General features: G+C 46.4%; 1 protein-coding gene across 6 annotated transcripts in view; it reads right to left on the bottom strand.

Annotated features, from left to right (window-relative positions):
• Nucleotides 1-18,714, bottom strand: part of FBXL8 (F-box and leucine rich repeat protein 8) — a 48,473-nt gene that overhangs the window by 8,672 nt on the left and 21,087 nt on the right. For 3 of the 6 annotated variants that reach the window (XM_029608676.1, XM_029608678.1, XM_029608679.1), the window contains one exon: nucleotides 8,372-8,576. The exons of the other annotated variants lie outside the window; for them this stretch is intronic. In XM_029608676.1, the coding sequence (XP_029464536.1) occupies nucleotides 8,372-8,523 (152 nt within the window). In that variant the 5' untranslated portion in view covers nucleotides 8,524-8,576. The remainder of the gene's footprint in view (nucleotides 1-8,371; nucleotides 8,577-18,714) is intronic. 6 annotated transcript variants of the gene reach the window in all.

Raw genomic sequence — 18,714 nt, forward strand, 5'->3', positions numbered from 1 at the left:
CAGTGTCATTTTGGTATCTCTGGTCACAGCCAGCTGAGAGAGGAGGATGAAGTGCTAAAAACACAGATGACAGGGAACCCCTTTCAGACCAGTGACTAGGCACTTTTTAGGCATGTATTCATAGAAAATCCTGCCACGATTAGGCATCTTTCTCAGGCCTGTGGCAATGTAAGTGAGAAACTTAAGAAATGCATCTCTTACAATACCTTCTGATTTATAGTGGGTTCACTGCTCTAAGGGCATATACAAGTTAAGCTCTCGCACACTTCCCTGAGAACTCATGCACATTTATGCTGACTAAGCATGAGAGGGTGGGAAAAATAGAAATAGTTTAAATATACTGCTGGAAAAAAATAAAATCAAAATAGGTAAAATGGTTATATACAGAACACAGCCACACACAAAGAACTGTATTAAAGGGACCAGGACACGTAGAAGGACAGTCATTCTGTGGACAAACCAGCCCTGATGCTCAAGCCACGCCTCTCACCATGCAGGACTAGCATAATACAATTTACTATAGTCCTGGGGAAAAAAAAAGGTGAATTTACCATGGCAACATGACTGCAGTAAATTAATTCCTGTTAGTGCACTGTAACAAATAGTAGGGCAATACCTAATGAGGTCATTATCCTACCATTTACCTATTTTGCATGCTAAATTTATCACTAGCAGCCCTGCATTAGGAATTAGTACATAAGGCACTATATGAAGCATGTTAAAAATAACACTCCTTAGTTTACAGATCCTTAAATGAGTACAGTTTATACCCATTAGGTCATAATGAAACTGTATGTCAGGCACACAAACATTTTAATAACCAAAAAAAAAGCAGAAGCACCAAAAATCATTGGCACATGACTCATTGTGCACAAACCTGATGAAGGTAATTTAATTCTCCAAAGCTATTCATAGAAACATGACAGCAGAAAAAGACCAAATGGCCCATCCAGTCTGTCCATCCATCCAATTAATTTAGCTTTATAATTTTCATCAATTCCTGTATTTAGGCCATGCTTTCTTGAATTCAGATACTGCTTTTGCCTCCACCATTTCCACTGAGAGTACCCTCTCTGTAAAGAAATATTTCCTAAGACCACTCCTGAATCTATCCCCTTTCAACCTCATCGCATGACTCCTTGTTCTAGAGTCTCCTCTCCATTGAAAGAGGCTCACCTCCTGTGCATGGAAACCTTTGAGATATTTGAATGTCTCTATCATATCTCCACTCTCTTGCCTTTCCTCTAGGGTATACATGTTTAGATCTTTAACTCTACCCCATACGCTATAGAACAGACCACTGACCATTTTAGTAGCCACCCTCGGCACGGACTCCCATCCTGTTTATATCCTTTTGAAGGTGCGGCCTCCAGAATTATACTCAGTATTCTCACAGGACAAGCAGGATGGTTGTCCTCACAAATGGGTGACATCGAGGATGGAGCCCACCACGGAAAACTTCTGTCAAAGTTTAAACAGAACTTTGACTGGCCCCTACTGGGCATGCCCAGCAAGGCACTGACCCTGCAGCCAGCAGGGGTCTCCCTTCAGTCTTCTTTTTTCCGCGCAGCAGTTGCCACGCGGTGAAAGGAGCTCTCTAACCACGTTCCTGACAGGAATTTGGAAGTTAATTTCCTAAGAAAATTTGCCCCTCAGGGGTCTCCCTTCGACAAATTTTTAGTCATCTTACGGAACCCGGTAAGTTTTTTGCCTTTTTCCATCGACTACCGTCGAATTTGGCCCTTGAGGCCTGTTGGCACTTACCGATCCCCAGCCTAAATTTTGGCTTCAGGCCATGGCAACGGGGTTCCGCCGTTGTCCGGATTGTACCCGGACTATGTCCATCACAGACCCCCACAGGGTTTGTGTGATGTGTTTGGGTAGTGAGCATGATGTCCTGACTTGCACCAAATGTGCCTTAATGACACCCAAGGGTCGCAAAGCCAGGATGGAGAAGATGGGGCTCCTCTTCCATGCACCCACCCCAACGCCATCGATAGCATAGACGTCATCGGAACCGGCACCGTCGAAGTTGTACCATCATCGTCAACCCTCCGGTGACCGCCCGCCATCGATCGCTTCTCGGCCGTCGACTCCCGTCCCTTCCCCGGATGGGCGAGGGGATCGGAAGGAAAAGCACCGCTATCGACGGCACAAATCTCGGCCTGTCGAGGATCCACAGCCATCGACCTCTGCTCAAGCCGAGCCACCGACAAAGAAGCCACGAACAGACCGGACACCCTCCACGTCTCGTTCGCAGGCATCGAGGAAACCCTCACCCTCCCGGGGTGCGGGGGCCGTGATCCCACCGGTTACGGTGGTCCCTCCGGCCCTGCCTCAGCCTCCTTCTCCCGTCGAGCCGGGTATGGTTACCCCTGGTCTCCGGGCAGAACTGGACCGGCTGGTCCAGGAGGCCATCGAGAAAGCGATGAAGAAATTGCAACCTCCATCGGCACCGTCTCCGGCACCGGTTCCAGTGCCGCCCCCGGCACCGACACCGGCACCGGCTTCGCCACCGAGGAGGGAACCGACCACCGAGCCGTTTATACAAGCGCTAGCACCGCTACTGAGCCGCATGGAGGCGCTCATGACGGCCCTTCCATCGGTGATTCCAGTGCCATCGACAACACCACCGTCTCCGACTGGATTTTCATCGGCAGGAGAAACACCGTTCCGGATTCCCCCTTCCGGGGTGGTTCCATCGGTGCCTTCTGGTATATCTCCACCGATATATCCTTCGGTTCCATCCATTCCACGCCAGGCACAGATTCCATCGACAGCACCGAAGCCATCGATGCCATTTCTGGTTCCACCTACGGCACCGATTCCACCTCGGTTTCCATCGATGCCTTTAGAGCCTCAGCCAGGTCCATCAGGGTTACAAACCCCACTTGATCCCTACGATACCTGGGGTGATGATGATGATACATCTTCTGACACGGATTTACCTTCGCCTCCATCTCCTACAGAGAGTAGAAAAAGATCTCCTCCTGAGGATCTATCTTTCATTAACTTTGTGAAAGAGATGTCAGAAGTTGTACCTTTTCAACTACAATCTGAAGCTGATGACAGACACCAGATGATGGAACTCCTTCAATTTCTGGATGCTCCAAAAATCATCGCTTCCATCCCTATACACCAGGTGTTTTTGGATCTGCTCAAGAAAAACTGGGAATCTCCTTCATCAGTGTCCCCAGTTAACAAAAAAGCTGACTCCACCTACCTTGTCCAGTCAGCACCAGGTTTCCAAAAACCTCAACTGGATCATCGCTCTGTTGTGGTTGAGTCCGCGCAGAAGAAGGCCAAGCGTCTTAAGCCACACTCTTCTACTCCACCTACCAGGGACAACAAGTTCCTAGATAGTGTTGGACGGAAAGTCTATCATGGAGCTATGTTGATTTCACGCATAGCTTCATATCAACTTTATATGACTCAGTACAACAGAGCCATCCTTAAGCAGATGCAAGACTATGCTGACACGTTACCAGACCAATACCAACCGCAGCTTCAAGCCCTTCTTCACAAGGGATTTGAGGCAGGGAAGCACGAGATTCGGACTGCCTACGACATATTCGATGCTTCCACAAAAGTTTCAGCCACAGCCATCTCAGCCAGACGTTGGGCTTGGTTAAAATCATCCAACCTTCGCCCAGAGGTTCAGGATCGTCTTGCTAATTTACCCTGCTTAGGCGATAATTTGTTTGGAGAGCAAATTCAGCAGATTGTGGCGGAGTTGAAAGACCACCATGAGACGTTGAAACAACTCTCATCTGTCCCACCTGAGCTGACCTCCAAGCAACCGCAAAAGAAAGACTCTAAGAAGTCATTCTTTCGACCACGCCGTTATTACCCTCCATCGGCCAGGCCTCGTCCAGCTCGATCCTCTACTAGGCCTCAGCCGCGTCAGCCTAGGAAACAAAGGCCTACTGTAGCCCCTCCTCCTGGGCCTGCGGCTGGCCTTTGACTCCCCTGTAGGGAACACATGCCAAACCCCTCTTCCGGACATCCCTGTAGGAGGTCGACTGTACCATTTTCTACAACCTTGGTTGCAGATCACCTCAGATCAGTGGGTGCTAACAATTATCGCACAGGGTTACCACCTCAACTTCATAACTCTTCCGGCAGACTCCCCGCCTCTTCAAGCGTGGAGTCTATCCACCCATTTGGCTCAATTACAACAGGAAGTATCCCTTCTTCTGCAATCAAATGCTATAGAACCCGTTCCTCCCTCTCAACGAGGCAAGGGATTCTATTCCAGATACTTCCTAATACCAAAGAAATCAGGGGGACTACGTCCCATTTTGGACCTTCGAGCCCTCAACAAATACCTTCAAAAAGAGAAGTTCAAAATGGTAACCCTAGGTGCGCTGCTCCCTCTGCTTCAAAGAGGGGATTGGCTGTGCTCTCTCGACCTCAAGGACGCTTATACCCATATTGCGATCACACAATCCCATCGCAAATATCTGCGGTTTCTAGTAGGCCACGAACATTATCAATACCGTGTCCTCCCTTTCGGTCTAGCTTCTGCCCCACGAGTCTTTACCAAATGTCTCGTAGTGGTAGCAGCATTCCTCAGGAAGGAAGGTGTCCACGTCTACCCATACCTGGACGATTGGCTAATCAGGGCCTCCACCCAACAGATAGCTCAATCCTCCCTAAAATTGACAATTCAAACACTCCTTTCCTTAGGGTTTCTCGTCAATTACGAGAAATCTTGCTTAGTCCCGTCTCAAACCTTATCCTTCATTGGGGCAGACTTGGACACCTTACAGGCAAAGGCTTACCTTCCTCTTCAGAGGGTCCACACCCTAATGTCCCTGGCTCGCCAGCTCCAGTCTCAGAACACTGCCACGGCTCGCCAGTTCCTCATTCTCCTAGGGCACATGGCATCCTCGGTTCAAGTCACTCCCATGACCCGACTAGCCATGAGAGTAACACAATGGACTCTACGACACCAATGGATTCAAGCTTTTCAGCCTCTGTCCTCCATAGTCACAGTCACACAAGTGCTGCGCCTATCCTTAACCTGGTGGACGACTCAGGTCAACCTCCTTCAGGGCTTACCCTTTCTTCCACCGGATCCGCAAGTAATCCTAACCACCGACGCTTCTCACATCGGTTGGGGAGCCCATGTGGACGACTTTCAAACCCAAGGGTTATGGTCCAAAGAGGAAGCCGAACACCAGATAAATTTCCTGGAACTTCGAGCAATCCGCTGTGCGCTCCGCACTTTCAAAGATCATCTCTTTCATCAGATAATCTTAATCCAGACGGACAACCAAGTGGCCATGTGGTACATAAACAAGCAGGGAGGCACAGGCTCCTTCCTTCTGTGTCAGGAAGCTGCGCAGATCTGGGCGGAAGCCCTCTCCCACTCCATGTACCTCAGGGCCACTTACCTGCCGGGAGTAGACAATGTATTGGCAGACCAGCTGAGCCGTGTCTTCCAACCACACGAGTGGTCACTCGATCCTCTGGTAGCGACCTCTCTGTTTCACAAGTGGGGTTCTCCCCGCATAGACCTCTTTGCGTCCCCTCAGAACCACAAAGTGGACGATTACTGCTCTCTCATTCGGAGCCAGCACTCTCGGCCGAGGGATGCATTCTCCCTCAAGTGGACAACCGGTCTGCTCTATGCATTCCCTCCACTTCCTCTTGTGTCAAAGACTCTCGTGAAGCTACGCCAGGACGGGGGAACCATGATCCTGATAGCACCTTACTGGCCACGCCAAGTATGGTTTCCAATACTCCAGGATCTCTCCATCCGCAGGCACATTCCTCTGGGAAAGGACCCGCATCTGCTCACTCAAAACGACGGATGCCTCCTCCATCCCAACCTCCAAGCCTTGTCCCTGACGGCATGGATGTTGAAAGGTTAGTCCTTCAGCCTTTCAACCTTTCAGATTCCGTTTCTCGGGTCCTGATAGCTTCACGAAAGCCTTCCACAAGAAAGTCTTACTCATACAAATGGAAAAGGTACACATCATGGTGCACTTCTCAGTCCCTTGATCCCCTTTCCTGTCCAATCTCCAAATTCTTGGACTATTTATGGCATCTCTCTGAATCAGGTCTTAAAACCTCTTCTATCAGAATGCATGTCAGTGCGGTAGCCGCCTTCCATAAAGGTGTACAGGGTGTCCCTATTTCAGTACAACCCCTAGTAACACGTTTTCTTAAAGGCTTGCTCCATCTGAAGCCACCCTTACGTCCTCCGGCCCCATCTTGGGACCTTAACCTGGTTCTTGGTCGTCTCATGAAACCTCCTTTCGAACCTCTGCACTCCTGTGCGTTAAAGTATCTCACATGGAAAGTGTTATTCCTTTTGGCTATCACTTCAGCTCGCAGGGTTAGTGAATTGCAGGCCCTAGTTACCTACCCGCCTTACACTAAGCTCCTGCAGGACCGGGCGGTACTCCGCACTCACCCTAAATTTTTACCTAAGGTAGTTTCTGAGTTTCATATTAATCAATCCATCATACTACCTATCTTTTTTCCCAGGCCCCACTCCAACTCCGGGGAACAGACTCTGCATACCCTAGACTGCAAACGAGCTCTAGCTTTTTATCTAGACCGTACAGTTGCTCACAGGAAGAGCACTCAATTATTTGTCTCTTTTCATCCTAACAAGTTAGGACATCCTGTGGGTAAGCAGGCTCTTTCCTCCTGGTTGGCGGACTGCATTTCTTTTTGCTATCAGCAAGCTGGCATTCCCTTTCAAGACCGTGTAAAAGCACACTCTGTGAGGGCCATGGCGACGTCAGTGGCACACCTTCGATCGGTGCCGCTTCCTGACATCTGCAGGGCTGCAACCTGGAGTTCTCTCCATACCTTTGCAGCCCACTATTGTTTGGACAAAGCTGGAAGACAGGACTCCATCTTCGGCCAATCTGTCTTGCGTAACCTTTTTCCAACGTGACGTACCAACACCCTTCCACCTTCCCGGTAGGGTGCGGATGCCCTTTACCAAATTCCACCCCAGTTGTAGTGCCTGTTGCACGTCATTGGGTGCATTTGGTGCAAGTCAGGACATCCTCAGCTCGGTACTCACCCATTTGTGAGGACAACCATCCTGCTTGTCCTGTGAGAAAGCAAATGTTGCTTACCTGATGTAACAGGTGTTCTCACAGGACAGCAGGATGTTAGTCCTCACGAAACCCGCCCGCCACCCCGCGGTGTTGGGTTTGTTTTGTTTTCCTTTTTAGGCACTGCCTGTAGCTTTGAAAATCAGACTGAAGGGAGACCCCTGCTGGCTGCAGGGTCAGTGCCTTGCTGGGCATGCCCAGTAGGGGCCAGTCAAAGTTCTGTTTAAACTTTGACAGAAGTTTTCCGTGGTGGGCTCCATCCTCGATGTCACCCATTTGTGAGGACTAACATCCTGCTGTCCTGTGAGAACACCTGTTACATCAGGTAAGCAACATTTGCTTTCCAAGTGAGGTCTCACCAAGCACCTACACGGGGCAATATCACCTCCCTTTTTCTGCTGACCATTCCTCTCCCTATGCAGCCCAGCATCTTTCTGGCTTTTAGTATCACTTTATCCACCTCTATGGCCACCTTAAGATCATCAGATACAATCATCCCCTGATCCCGCTCTTCCTTTATGCTTAAAAGAATTTTACCTCCTTTACTGTGCCTTTCACAAATATTATTAGACTAGGTCTGTACAGTATCATTTGCAACTTGTTGACTTTTATTTCTAAACTATCCATAACACATTTTAGGGGGTGGGCTGGGGAGTAGCAACTCTGAAATTCCTTTCTGAGGTCTCTTGTGCTTATTGAGACGACTCTTCAGCTGAAATGTTTGCATTCACATAGACACACCCAGCGGGGGAGGGAAACGTTACAGGAACCAACGATAGGCCTATAAAATAAAAGCCAGTTTCTGTCTGTCACACACTCTTTCAAAAATAGGAGTCTGAGGTCAAAGTCTCTTGCCAAGTTTTAATCCAATTGCCATGCAACTATACGACCAGCCAGCAGCTCAGTTTGCTGAAAGAGCTTTCTGCACATAGATGCACAATGTAAATACCTCCTCCGGAAATTCTGTGTGCATATTAAACTAAAATGTTCACATTTTAAATTCTATCATTTGATGGGCATTCTTCTAGTTTAAAATAAAAGCGGCATTGGGGGATGTTTTGAAATATATTTTCATTATGATAACAAAGAGCCCTGCAGCAGATCTTTCAGTCCCCAGGAGGAAGACTAGAGCAGCACCTGATGATTTATATCCTTTGTACAGTATTCTTAAACTATTTTTGTCCTCTTTTGACAGACTAAGAAATCTACCCTTAATATTTGTACCTACAGTAGCTATTGAAGGTGAACCTTTTTAGAAATACTACTTAATCCTAGAAGCTTTTACTTACCTGATCTCTGTGAAATTCCAAACAGAGCTGGTGCAGACTGCAGCAGCCCAGCGCTTACACACTTGGAAGACTGTGTGCCTGTCCCTGAGAGAGAGATGGTAAAATATTTGGGCGAGTATTTCCTCAGGGACATAATTCCAGACTTCTGCCATTGGATGGCTCAGGCCTTAATTTGATCTCTCACTCAAGTCAGTTTCCAGGCACCCTGTTCCATAAATATGAATGTTAGTGAAATAAAAATGTATTAACTATGAGGAAGCTGGCCCACCTTAGTTTACAGAAGCAAAACCATCTACACCAGAGAGTCTAATACACTTGGTCCTTAAGACCTTTGATTGAGTCTGTTTTATAGGATATCCCAAACATGCAACTTAATTTGATTTTAAGGCTAAATGTAGTCAAATATAGCAGACAAATATTCATTACAGATAATCTGAAAACCAGATGCACTCCTTTTTATTACTGAAAAACAGATGTAATAGAAGAAGTTTTTTTTAAACAAAGTTGTTCACTCATTTTATAGCCCATTTTTCAGTTCTTCATGATATTTGATTTTCTGTCTCTTCATAGAATAGGCATGTGCATAGTCAAAAATGTGTTTTACTTTGCTCATTTGTTTCATATGTCGCAGTCATTCATTCAGTTCCTTTCAAAAGAAAAAAACAATTTTCATTATTCATTTGATTCATTAATTCATTTACCATTATATTAAAAGGGGGAAGCAATGCAGCCTTTTTTGGGCTCTCAAAATTGTGTTTTCTAATAATTTCTAATTAAACTGGTGGGTATACATCATCAGAAGGGCAAAGGCATGCCAATGCATCAAGACTAATGTCAATGTGGCACCAAAAGTGGCAAGAAGAGCCCAAGGACCCGCAATGGGGCAAAAAACAGTACCAGCAGTTGCAGGAGTTCTCCAAGGCACCATCAGAGGCGCAAAGCAGTAGCAAGAGTGATCAGAACTCCCCAAGGCTCCCAAAGTGGGGCAAAAGGTACCAACAGTGGCATAAACACTCCAAGGTAAAACAAAAGAAGCAAAGCAACAACAGGTGTGGCACGAACATCTCAAGGTACCATGAAGGGGTAAAAAAGCACCAAGAGAGGCAACCCCTCACCAACGCAGTAAAAAAAGAGGGTCAAAGCAACTGAAAGAGTAGCATGAAGACCTCAAAGCATAATGAGAGTCACAAAGCAACCACCCAGCATGGCAAGAACATTCCAAATGAGGGGAAAAGAGCACCAACCAACTTGGTAGAAAGGGAGACACCAGAGTAAATGCCTGGAGGAGGCCTGATGTCATTTCCATAAACCATCAGTAAGTGAAAGAGCTGACTGTTCAGGCTTGGGGTTGGTCTTCACTGGAGGCTAAGATACTAATGACTAGAGGAATAAAATTATTTTTAGCCACTAGCTGTTTAATATCCTGTAAAATCAGGAAATCGAGGGCAAGATTCTTCTTCTGAATCAGTTTTTGAAAATACTGCCTCCATTATCTCAAAAGCAGTAATCAGCAGAGGAGTATGGTGCTGGTTCTGGGTGCTACAATTCTGCAGCCCTTGCTGTTTGATGTGATATAATCCAGCAAAGGCTAAAATACTAGATGAGAACCATAAAGGAATGGAGTTTGAAGAAAATGTCCATTAAAGATAGCTACTGGTAGAACCAGCGGTTTATCAGTGGAAGCTGCACAAACTGAGCAAGTCTCAGTGGTATCACAGAAACAGGGAAATTTGATGGCAGAAAAAGACCATATGGCCTATCTAGTCTGCCCATCCATCCACTAATTCAGCTGTACAATCCCTATTGCTTCCTCACAGATCCCCTCTGTTTATCCCATGCTTTCTTGAATTCAGATACTGTTCTTATCTCTACCACTTCTAAAGGGATGCTGTTCCATGCAGCCACTACCCTCGCTATAAAGAAATATTTCCTTAGATTACTCCTCTTTCTATCCCCTTTCAACCTCATCTAATGACCCTTTGCTCTAGAGACTCCTTTCCCATGCTGTGATTGGATGGCATAGGGAGAGGAGGTGAGGCACAGCACAGCCCTCTTTTCCCAGTGGCTCTGCAGATCTCCACAGCAAGGATTCTCTGAGTCGTGCTTCTTCCCCCTCTCTCTGTGCTGTGATTGGATGGCATGGAGTGAGGAGGCGGGGAAAGTGCCGCTCTCAGTTCCCTGTGGCTCCCCCATTCTCTGTAGCAATGGCTCTCTTAATCCCACCCCCTCCCTCATAGCTGCTGGGCCAGGAACCAAGAGAGAGGCTGCAGTGAGCCTGCCAAGACAGCTATAGGCAAAGTGGAGAAGGTGGAGAAACAAACAGATGGAGGTACAGGGTAGAGACAGGCAAGAGACAGAGGGGACAGAGACAAAAGGGGAGGAACATGGGAGGATTCAGATACAGAGGGAGGGCTTAGAGGGTTATAGGGGATCACACTCAGTCCAGCCAATAGCTGCAGCTGTCTGGGAAGTTGCTCTGTAGGCTGTACCTTCCTTTCTCAGGACTCACTATGGACCCACATCTTGTGCCTTAGCAACTTGGAATTTGCCTGGTATTAAACAAAAACATAGTGTGTTGCAGTGACCCCCCCCCCCTCCCCTTTTCTGCCCATGCCCGTATCCCCCTTCCTGGCCCTTTCCCTGCCCAGTATCCCCTGCTCCAAACCCAGTCTTCCCCCCACTAATTATTTTCTCCCTGCTCCCGTCAGGGCTGTTGCTGGGCTGCCCAGTGCCCCAGACTGCGGGGAGAGAGGGGTAGTACCTCTCGGATGATTATGACTGGCTAGTTGAGCCAGCAGCCACATAGGGACTAAGAAGTGCTTGTTTCACTACAATGGTGGCATGCAGCACTGGTGCTCAGCCCCCCCCCCCCCCCCCCCGATGAGGTGCATTAGTGCCCCCCCAGGCCTGGCAGCATGGGCAATTGTTTGCCCTTCTTGACAGCCCTGGCTCCCCTCTCCTTTCCCCCTTCCCTGCCCAGCATGTTTCTGACCCTCTGAGATTGTGGGTGAGAGAGAGAATGTATGTAAGAGAAAATGAAAATATATGCATATGAGAGAGAGAAAAGAAAATGTGTTCCCCCACAATAATCCACGAGATAAAACACAGGGAACAGCTGCATGGCAGGGGTGTCCCTTCTTTGCCCTGAGAGGGTAGAAGACAAACTGTTGCCTGTGTGGAGTCTGTTATGGTTATTGGTGTTTCGGTGGATCCTTGGACACTGTGGCAGCTGACCACGCCCACGGGGGGCAGTCCCATGAGGGACCACGGTGTCAGGCTAGACTCTGGACACACAAACACAGATTGAATCTTTATTTAAACAGTTTTAGAAACCACCAGAGCTGGCAGTAGTGAGTAGTAGATGCTGAGCCCAGCTGGGCAAGTATCCCACAGGACGCTGGAACAGCAGATCCTCTGCTTGGCTGTGCTGTAGTGGAAAGAGACCGAGTGTTATGAGTACACAGTGAGAAATATACAGAGTCCCAGGTAGAATAGGTGAAGCTCTGAGACAGGGAGAACAGGCCCTCGAGGAGCGAGTACCTGATCCCTTAGAGCAGGGAGACTCAGTGATATTGTACTCACACAGCGGTTCCACAAGAGAGGTCTGGCACTGGAACAGAGGGCAGGCCCTCGAAGAGCGAGTACCTGGTTCCTGGGAAGCAGTACTGTGGAATAGATGGTAGTTGTACTCACAGCAACAGGAGCCTCCTCCAACGCCTCGGGCTTGCTTCACAGCATGGCTGCTGTCCCTGGTCCTGCCTCCTTAGGCACGAGGCCGCGCCTCCTTCTTGGATTTAAAGGGCCAGTCCTCCTGATGACCTCATCGTGGGAGTTCCTCTTCAGCCCTATAAAGGGCCCTGCCTTCAGTTCATCTTTGCCTTCGCAAGGAGCTAGTCCTCCTTAGGACTTCTCGAATCTCAGCTTCTCCTAGGCACTCTGTTTCTTCGTGGGATCCCGTGTCTTCGTCTTGGTCTCTCTTCTGATCCTGTGTCTTTGTCATGATGTTCCTGATCTTCACATCCAGATGCCTCTTCTCTTCATCCTGTGTCTTCGTTGATTTATTTAAACATTTTTCTCTACCGGTATTAGTGGTAACATCATATCGGCTTACATCTGAACTGAAGGTTGAAAATACATCTAACAAGGACAAGGGTAGGGGATACAGTAAACGAAAGGGAAAGAAGCTGGAATATTGGCAGGAACAGAGGTCAAACTGAAAAAACTTAAATTAAACCAAGATATGTAGCTTGCTGAATATTTACATGGAATAATATATTATGATATTTGCAGTATTTTAAAGAGTACATTCATATTCTGATATTTGCAGTATTTTGAAAAGTACATCCATATTCTGATTCACAGGATATATATTAGAAAATGTAGAAATGGCAGGATTTAAGGTATAATTGGGTAATTGCAATAATTTAGAGGTGTGCGGTCATATCGAGTTCTAGTAGAGGGAGCATTTGGCTCTTGTTTTGGTGCAGCTGGGGGAGGTAGCACAGTAGAGAAGTGGTTTAGTGGATTAGAAACACCATGTTGCTAGTCAGGGTAAGCCTGTTTGAAGAGCCAGGTCTTTAATTTATTTTGATATTCTGATGTTCCTGATCTTCACATCCAGGTGCCTCTTCTCTTCATCCTGTGTCTGCGTTGATGTCCTGATCTTCACACTGTGTCTTTGTTGATGTCCTGATCTTCACATCCAGATGCCTCTTCGTTGATGTCCTGATCTTCACATCCAGATGCCTCTTCTCTTCGGCAGCGCAAGCCTCAAGAACTTTCATTTTGATCCTCAAGCTTCAGGTTCCCAGCTCAGAGTTATCACTCCGAGCTTCCTTTCTCTGAGCAATCCACTCTGAGTTCATTTCTCCAAGCTTTGGATCCTGAGGTTCTGTTCTTAATCCTTATCCTGACCTGGTCTCTGAAGTTCCTCTTGTCTGCTTCAGTCCATGCCTGAGATCCTGCCTGAACCTGCTCCAATCCTGCGTGGCCGTGCCTTGCCCGGGTGTGGAGGGCACGCCTCGGTGCAGGCCTCATCTGAATCTTCGCCATGTTCGGATTTGAAATCCATCGCTTCGCCTGGAGTCTGCTTTGCCATCTGCGTGGTCCGCGACCTGCCTTGAGTGGCTTGTAGGGCACGTGGAGAGGCAGTACTTTTTCAGTACTCACCATCATCTTGAACTCTAAATAACTGAGTCGATGTCAGAGTTTGGAGTCTGCTTTGCCTCCAACGTGGTCTGTGACCTGCCTTGATTGGCTGTGTAGGGCGTGTGGCATGGCAGTACTTCTTCAGTATTCTCCTTTATTCGAAACCCCATCTGAATCTTCAAGCAACACCCTGAAACCTCATCTGAGTCTTTGTTTCAGTCCATTTGTCCGCCTGTCGCATCTACCGTTCCCTATGGCAGGTCCGAAAGGGCTATCGAGTGGCTGGAGGGCTAGTCCAGAGACCAACATTGCATTGCTGGGTCTCTCTGATGCGTTCAGGTTCGGCAGAGGCCAGGGTCCTGCATCTCCAGCCTGTCGGCCCATGCTTGGGCACTCCTCGCCTGCGTCAGCACTTCCCGGAGCTCCTCTACGGGCACGTCATGGCTCAAGGGTACACTTCACCTCCCCGGCAGCGGGATCGCTCCCCAGTGCTCCCCGCAACACTTTTCTTATATCTTTGAAACAATTGTTTGTTTGCTCCTTTAGTGTCTCTTTAGTCTCTTTCTTTCTCTGTCTCTCTGCTTTTCTCTGTAATGTTGTTAGTTCTAGTTTAGCTAGACATTTATAGTGAGTGTACACTTAGTGAAAAGGAATCTTCATCCCCTCTACTGCTGCTAGCATGCTTAGTTTGACAGATTACTGTTAGCAGAGGTGGCTAGAGTGATTAGAAGGGCTCTGATTTTCGGTTTCTCCATTGGAATCAGAATATCTATTGAGGTTTCCTTCCCCACAGCTTCCCTTCCTGGTGTGCTCCCCCTCACAATCTCCTCGATGGCCTTCAGTTCCCTCTCCTCAAAGCGCCTAGGTGAGTCTCCCTTCAATATATCGATATCAGGTTTAGAGGAAAGTCCAGTCATAATTTCAGTTCTTCGAGGACTCACCTCTATTGACGCTGTATCTGGAGGGATAGGAGACGGGGTGGGGGGGGGGGGGGGTCGTTGTTGCACAGGGCTTAAGGTGATCTCATCAGCCAACAACACCGTGGCCCGCTCTGCTTCAGCTATTGTAGCGGCTGCTTCCTCCGGCTTCGTTCCGGCTGCGGCGGCAAAAGATGTCTCAATTTTCGTCTGCTGATTCTCAAACACCGGCAACAAGGAAGCTGCTTCTCTTAGTTTAGCTTTTCTTTTGGAGTGTGGCATTTTTCTCCAGTAGAGGTAAGTTAATTCAGGAAAGCCAAGGAATTATGGTGGTTTGAAGGAAGGCGGCTTCTTTAAAAGAATTGTAGAGTAAAGTGAGTAATACCTGGAATGTTTTGGAGATCTGAGAGGAAAAAGTGGATAACGCTGGCGTAGTGGAATTGCCATTTTGTAAGAACATTGGGAATTGAGAAACCACGGAAAAATAGTGGTACGAGATGAGTAGAAAAGATTCTGAAGGAGCTGAGATATGAGATGAATAGTGAATTATCTATGTGAAGTGAAACGCGACACTAGGTGGACACTTTTGAATACGGAAGTAGAGTTATACGACAGCAGGGATTATTGTAAACACGGATATGGGGAAATAAGAACATTAATGAAGAGACGTGAAGAAGAAAACAACTGAGGAAGCCTTATGGGGCGAAACAAGGGTCCTTGTAGGGATATTGAACATAATATTAATATTGTGTGATTATATTGTATAGGAGAAAAATATAGAAAGAATGCCCAAGTTGTCTAGATAAACAAATGTAATATCGGTGTGATATTTTGTGTTAAGGGATATGGGCTGTGATTTTAAATGTGTCCCGATGAGGACAGAAAGTATGAGTGAGTGGATGAATGTAGTGTGAATTTTAGGGGGGGTTGTTTATTAATGAGATATGATAATCTATTTAATGTAGAAATATTGCATACTCTGTGTCCTTAGTGTCATATAGTAAATGTATATGTTTTATACTGTTTGTTTACAATGAAACAAAATAATTTGTATAAATAAATTTATGGGGAATTAAGTGGATTATATGATTATATGTAGGGTCCACTATTAGTATTGACCATAATTACCATCAGAAATCAAGTTGGATTCTCTGTTTATCTGGGCTAAGAAAGTAATCATTTGAAAAAGTGTTTATCTTCACAAATAATTTTTCCCCTTATTTATTTATTATTTTCCAGGGATACAATGTTCCTTTCACCCTTAGCTATTATGTATTTAAATCAGGGTTACTTCTCAGTTTCACCCTAGTGAGAATGGGAGCTTAGCGAATATGATATGTTTCACTCACACTTTCTCTCAATCAGTCTCATTTCTCTACAGATTGACATCTATTCACATGGATAAATCATCATTTAGAAATTAACTGTCCTATCCTGAGCCTAAACCTTACCTTTGGTTCAAATTTCTATAAACATTTTCACTAAATCACTCATATTTATTCTCTCTCTCTCATATATAACCGTGTGCCTGTCCTCTCTGTGATTAATTTGGTGTTTTACTGGCACCTTAGAGCAGTCTCAGAATAGAGATCAGGTAAGACATCTTCTGCTCTCTCATTTACTGGATTCTAATGTCACATCTCTCCTATCAGCTTAGCATGAAACTCTTAGGTTACCATGGATACGCTACACTGACAGTTTCCAGCAGCTCCTAGGTTCCAGCGTGGGCTATGACAGCCCCAATCAGCTTTTACTGAGAGCTGGAGATGGGAACCCTGAAACTCTATACTGTGACAGCCAACTTTACCAAAAATTTATTTTTAAAACATATTCTCAGCTATTATATTAAAAAAGAAAAAGGTTATCCTGCCCCCTTCTTTACCTTAACCACCAGGATCATTCCTACAGTAAATATTCTGGAGGAAAAGTTAAAGGGTTTCCATGAGCATGAGGAAATGAAAGCAGAGGTTTGCAGTATGAGGACTCCTTGCAGCAGCAGGTACAAGTGAGACTGAAACCTCTGAGAGAAAACAACACTCACATGCTTGCCACACTTTGTGATTATCAATTGAAAGGGAGTCTTGCCCTCCTGTCCCAGTGTCTTACATACATGAAGAAGATGCTGGTAACTATGAGTGTGTGAAGAACAAGAGCACTAGAGGCAGAGACACAGTGGGGATGTAGCATGGGAAGGAATGGCCATCCCAGATATTAGTGCAAGCACAAGCAGTACCCTGTCAGCCAACACTTCCTCCCCAACCTTAGTATGCTAAAGCCACATTGTCTGCAAAGAACCATCTCTCCTGACATGCCAAAGCTAAGGCAGCTGGCAAAACAGATCCTCAGCCCACCCTAGCAAAGGAGATCCCAGCGGAAATGCCTTTTTGACATGCTATCTCACAGAACCCATCAAGGACCTGGATACAGATGCATTGGCTTATTAGGCACACAAGTTCACAGTCTGGCCAGACCTAGTCAGTTTGGCTCAGCACTATTCATCAACTAGCGTGCCTAGTAACTGTGTCTTTTCAAAGGCAGGGACATAATGAGCCCTCATCGTTTAAGGCTGTTACCAGACTTGATTGAAAAGTCGGTCTTTTTGAAAATCAAATCTGCCTTTGCTGGCTTTCCAGATTTTCCATGCGAGGTCTGGCTCCTCTGCCATTCCTTCCTGCTATGCCCCAGATATACCACTTTGGGGGTGATGCTGCCATTCTACCTCCCTACCATACCCCTGGATGTATCACCTTAGTGGCCATGCTACTACTATGCCTACTTACTATGCCTGATGTACCAGCATGGAAAGTTTGGTGTCTCCATGTTGTTTATTTGGATCTCAGCCTAGTTTTCTTGTCCTACTTTTTCCTTTGTCCCCAGAACAAGTTTCTCTTCTTACCCTACCATTTTTTGGATTTCTGTCTTGCTGTCTAGGTCTTTGTGCTGTTTGCAATGGACCGCATGCTATGCTTTGGGGGTTTTGCTGACTTTGTGCTGTTTGCGATTCTCAACATTATGTCTTTTGAGTCAGCACTCATTGGCATATATTAGCTCTACAATTACCACAGTTACTGAAATAACAGATGGAACCATAACTGATTTAATTAGCTATTCATAGTTTCACTGTACCAGCTGTGTATACTTAAGAAATGCATGGCTTAATCTCTGACAGAAGCATATGCTACTGGTAAGATTAAGCAAGTAGCCATGCTTTTGACTATGACAGGCACTACCTATTCCAGCTGTCTTCAAACTTCTTTTCAAGTCTCCTTCACTTATGGCACTTGCCAACTCTTGGGTATTGCCCTAGTCATCTGTTGCTGTGCATGCTTGCTGTGCCACTCCTTGGGTTTTTGATACAATTCTTCCTCCTATTTCAGCCTTCGAGGAACACCATGGGGGCTTTTTGGCTATTCTTCTTGCCTCATTGTTCTGCTCCTACTATTTCAGTTTTTAAATCGCCAGTGGCATTGCTGCTGCCACAGCTCCAAACCAGTATTGGTACCTTAGGGTGCTTACTCTGCTGTTCTGGCTATTATTCAAATCCCTTCTCCTGTGGTATCTACCAAATCTTGGTCTTGCCCTGGCCATTGAAGCTTTACACAGGCCTTACCCACCAAATTATCTTTAACATTTTCATGCCTTGGACATTTTCTTCAAACTCTGTTCCCTTACAGTATTTCTGATTATTGGTCTCATCTAGTATTTAGCCACAGCAAAAAGGCAAAGTTTGTAGAAGTTCAAGACCATGCTCCTCCATGATTACGGTTTCTGAAATAAAAGAGGCAGTATTTGCAAAAACTGATTCACATGAAGAAATCAAGTCCAGGGTTTTCCTGAATCACAATTATTGAACAGCTAGTAGCTAAAGAGTATTTGGTGCCTAGTCAGTAACATCTTAGCCTCCAGTGAAAACCAAGCCTGAACAGCCATCTCCTTTACCTAATAATGCCATTTGGAAATATCAGGCTTCCTCCAGCGATTTTCTCTGACTTCTCCCAGCCTAGGGCTTTCTACCAATTTGGCTGGAGCCATGTGCCCCTCATTTGGAGCCTTGGAGTTTTCTTGCCCCACTGGGTGGTTGCTTTGTACCTCTTTTGATGCTTTGGGGTCCTCATACTACTCCTTTCAGCTGCTTTGACCCTCTATCACTGTTTTCTTTTCCCTTAATGGTGCTTTGAGCTGTTCATGCTATACTTGGTGCTGCTTTGTCCCTCTCTTGGCAGGTTCATGCAACCATTGTTAGTGCCCTTTGCCCCGTTTTGCAGGCTTGGGATGATC

This window comes from Rhinatrema bivittatum, chromosome 7 (assembly GCF_901001135.1).
Source record: "Rhinatrema bivittatum chromosome 7, aRhiBiv1.1, whole genome shotgun sequence".
NCBI lineage: Eukaryota > Metazoa > Chordata > Amphibia > Gymnophiona > Rhinatrematidae > Rhinatrema > Rhinatrema bivittatum.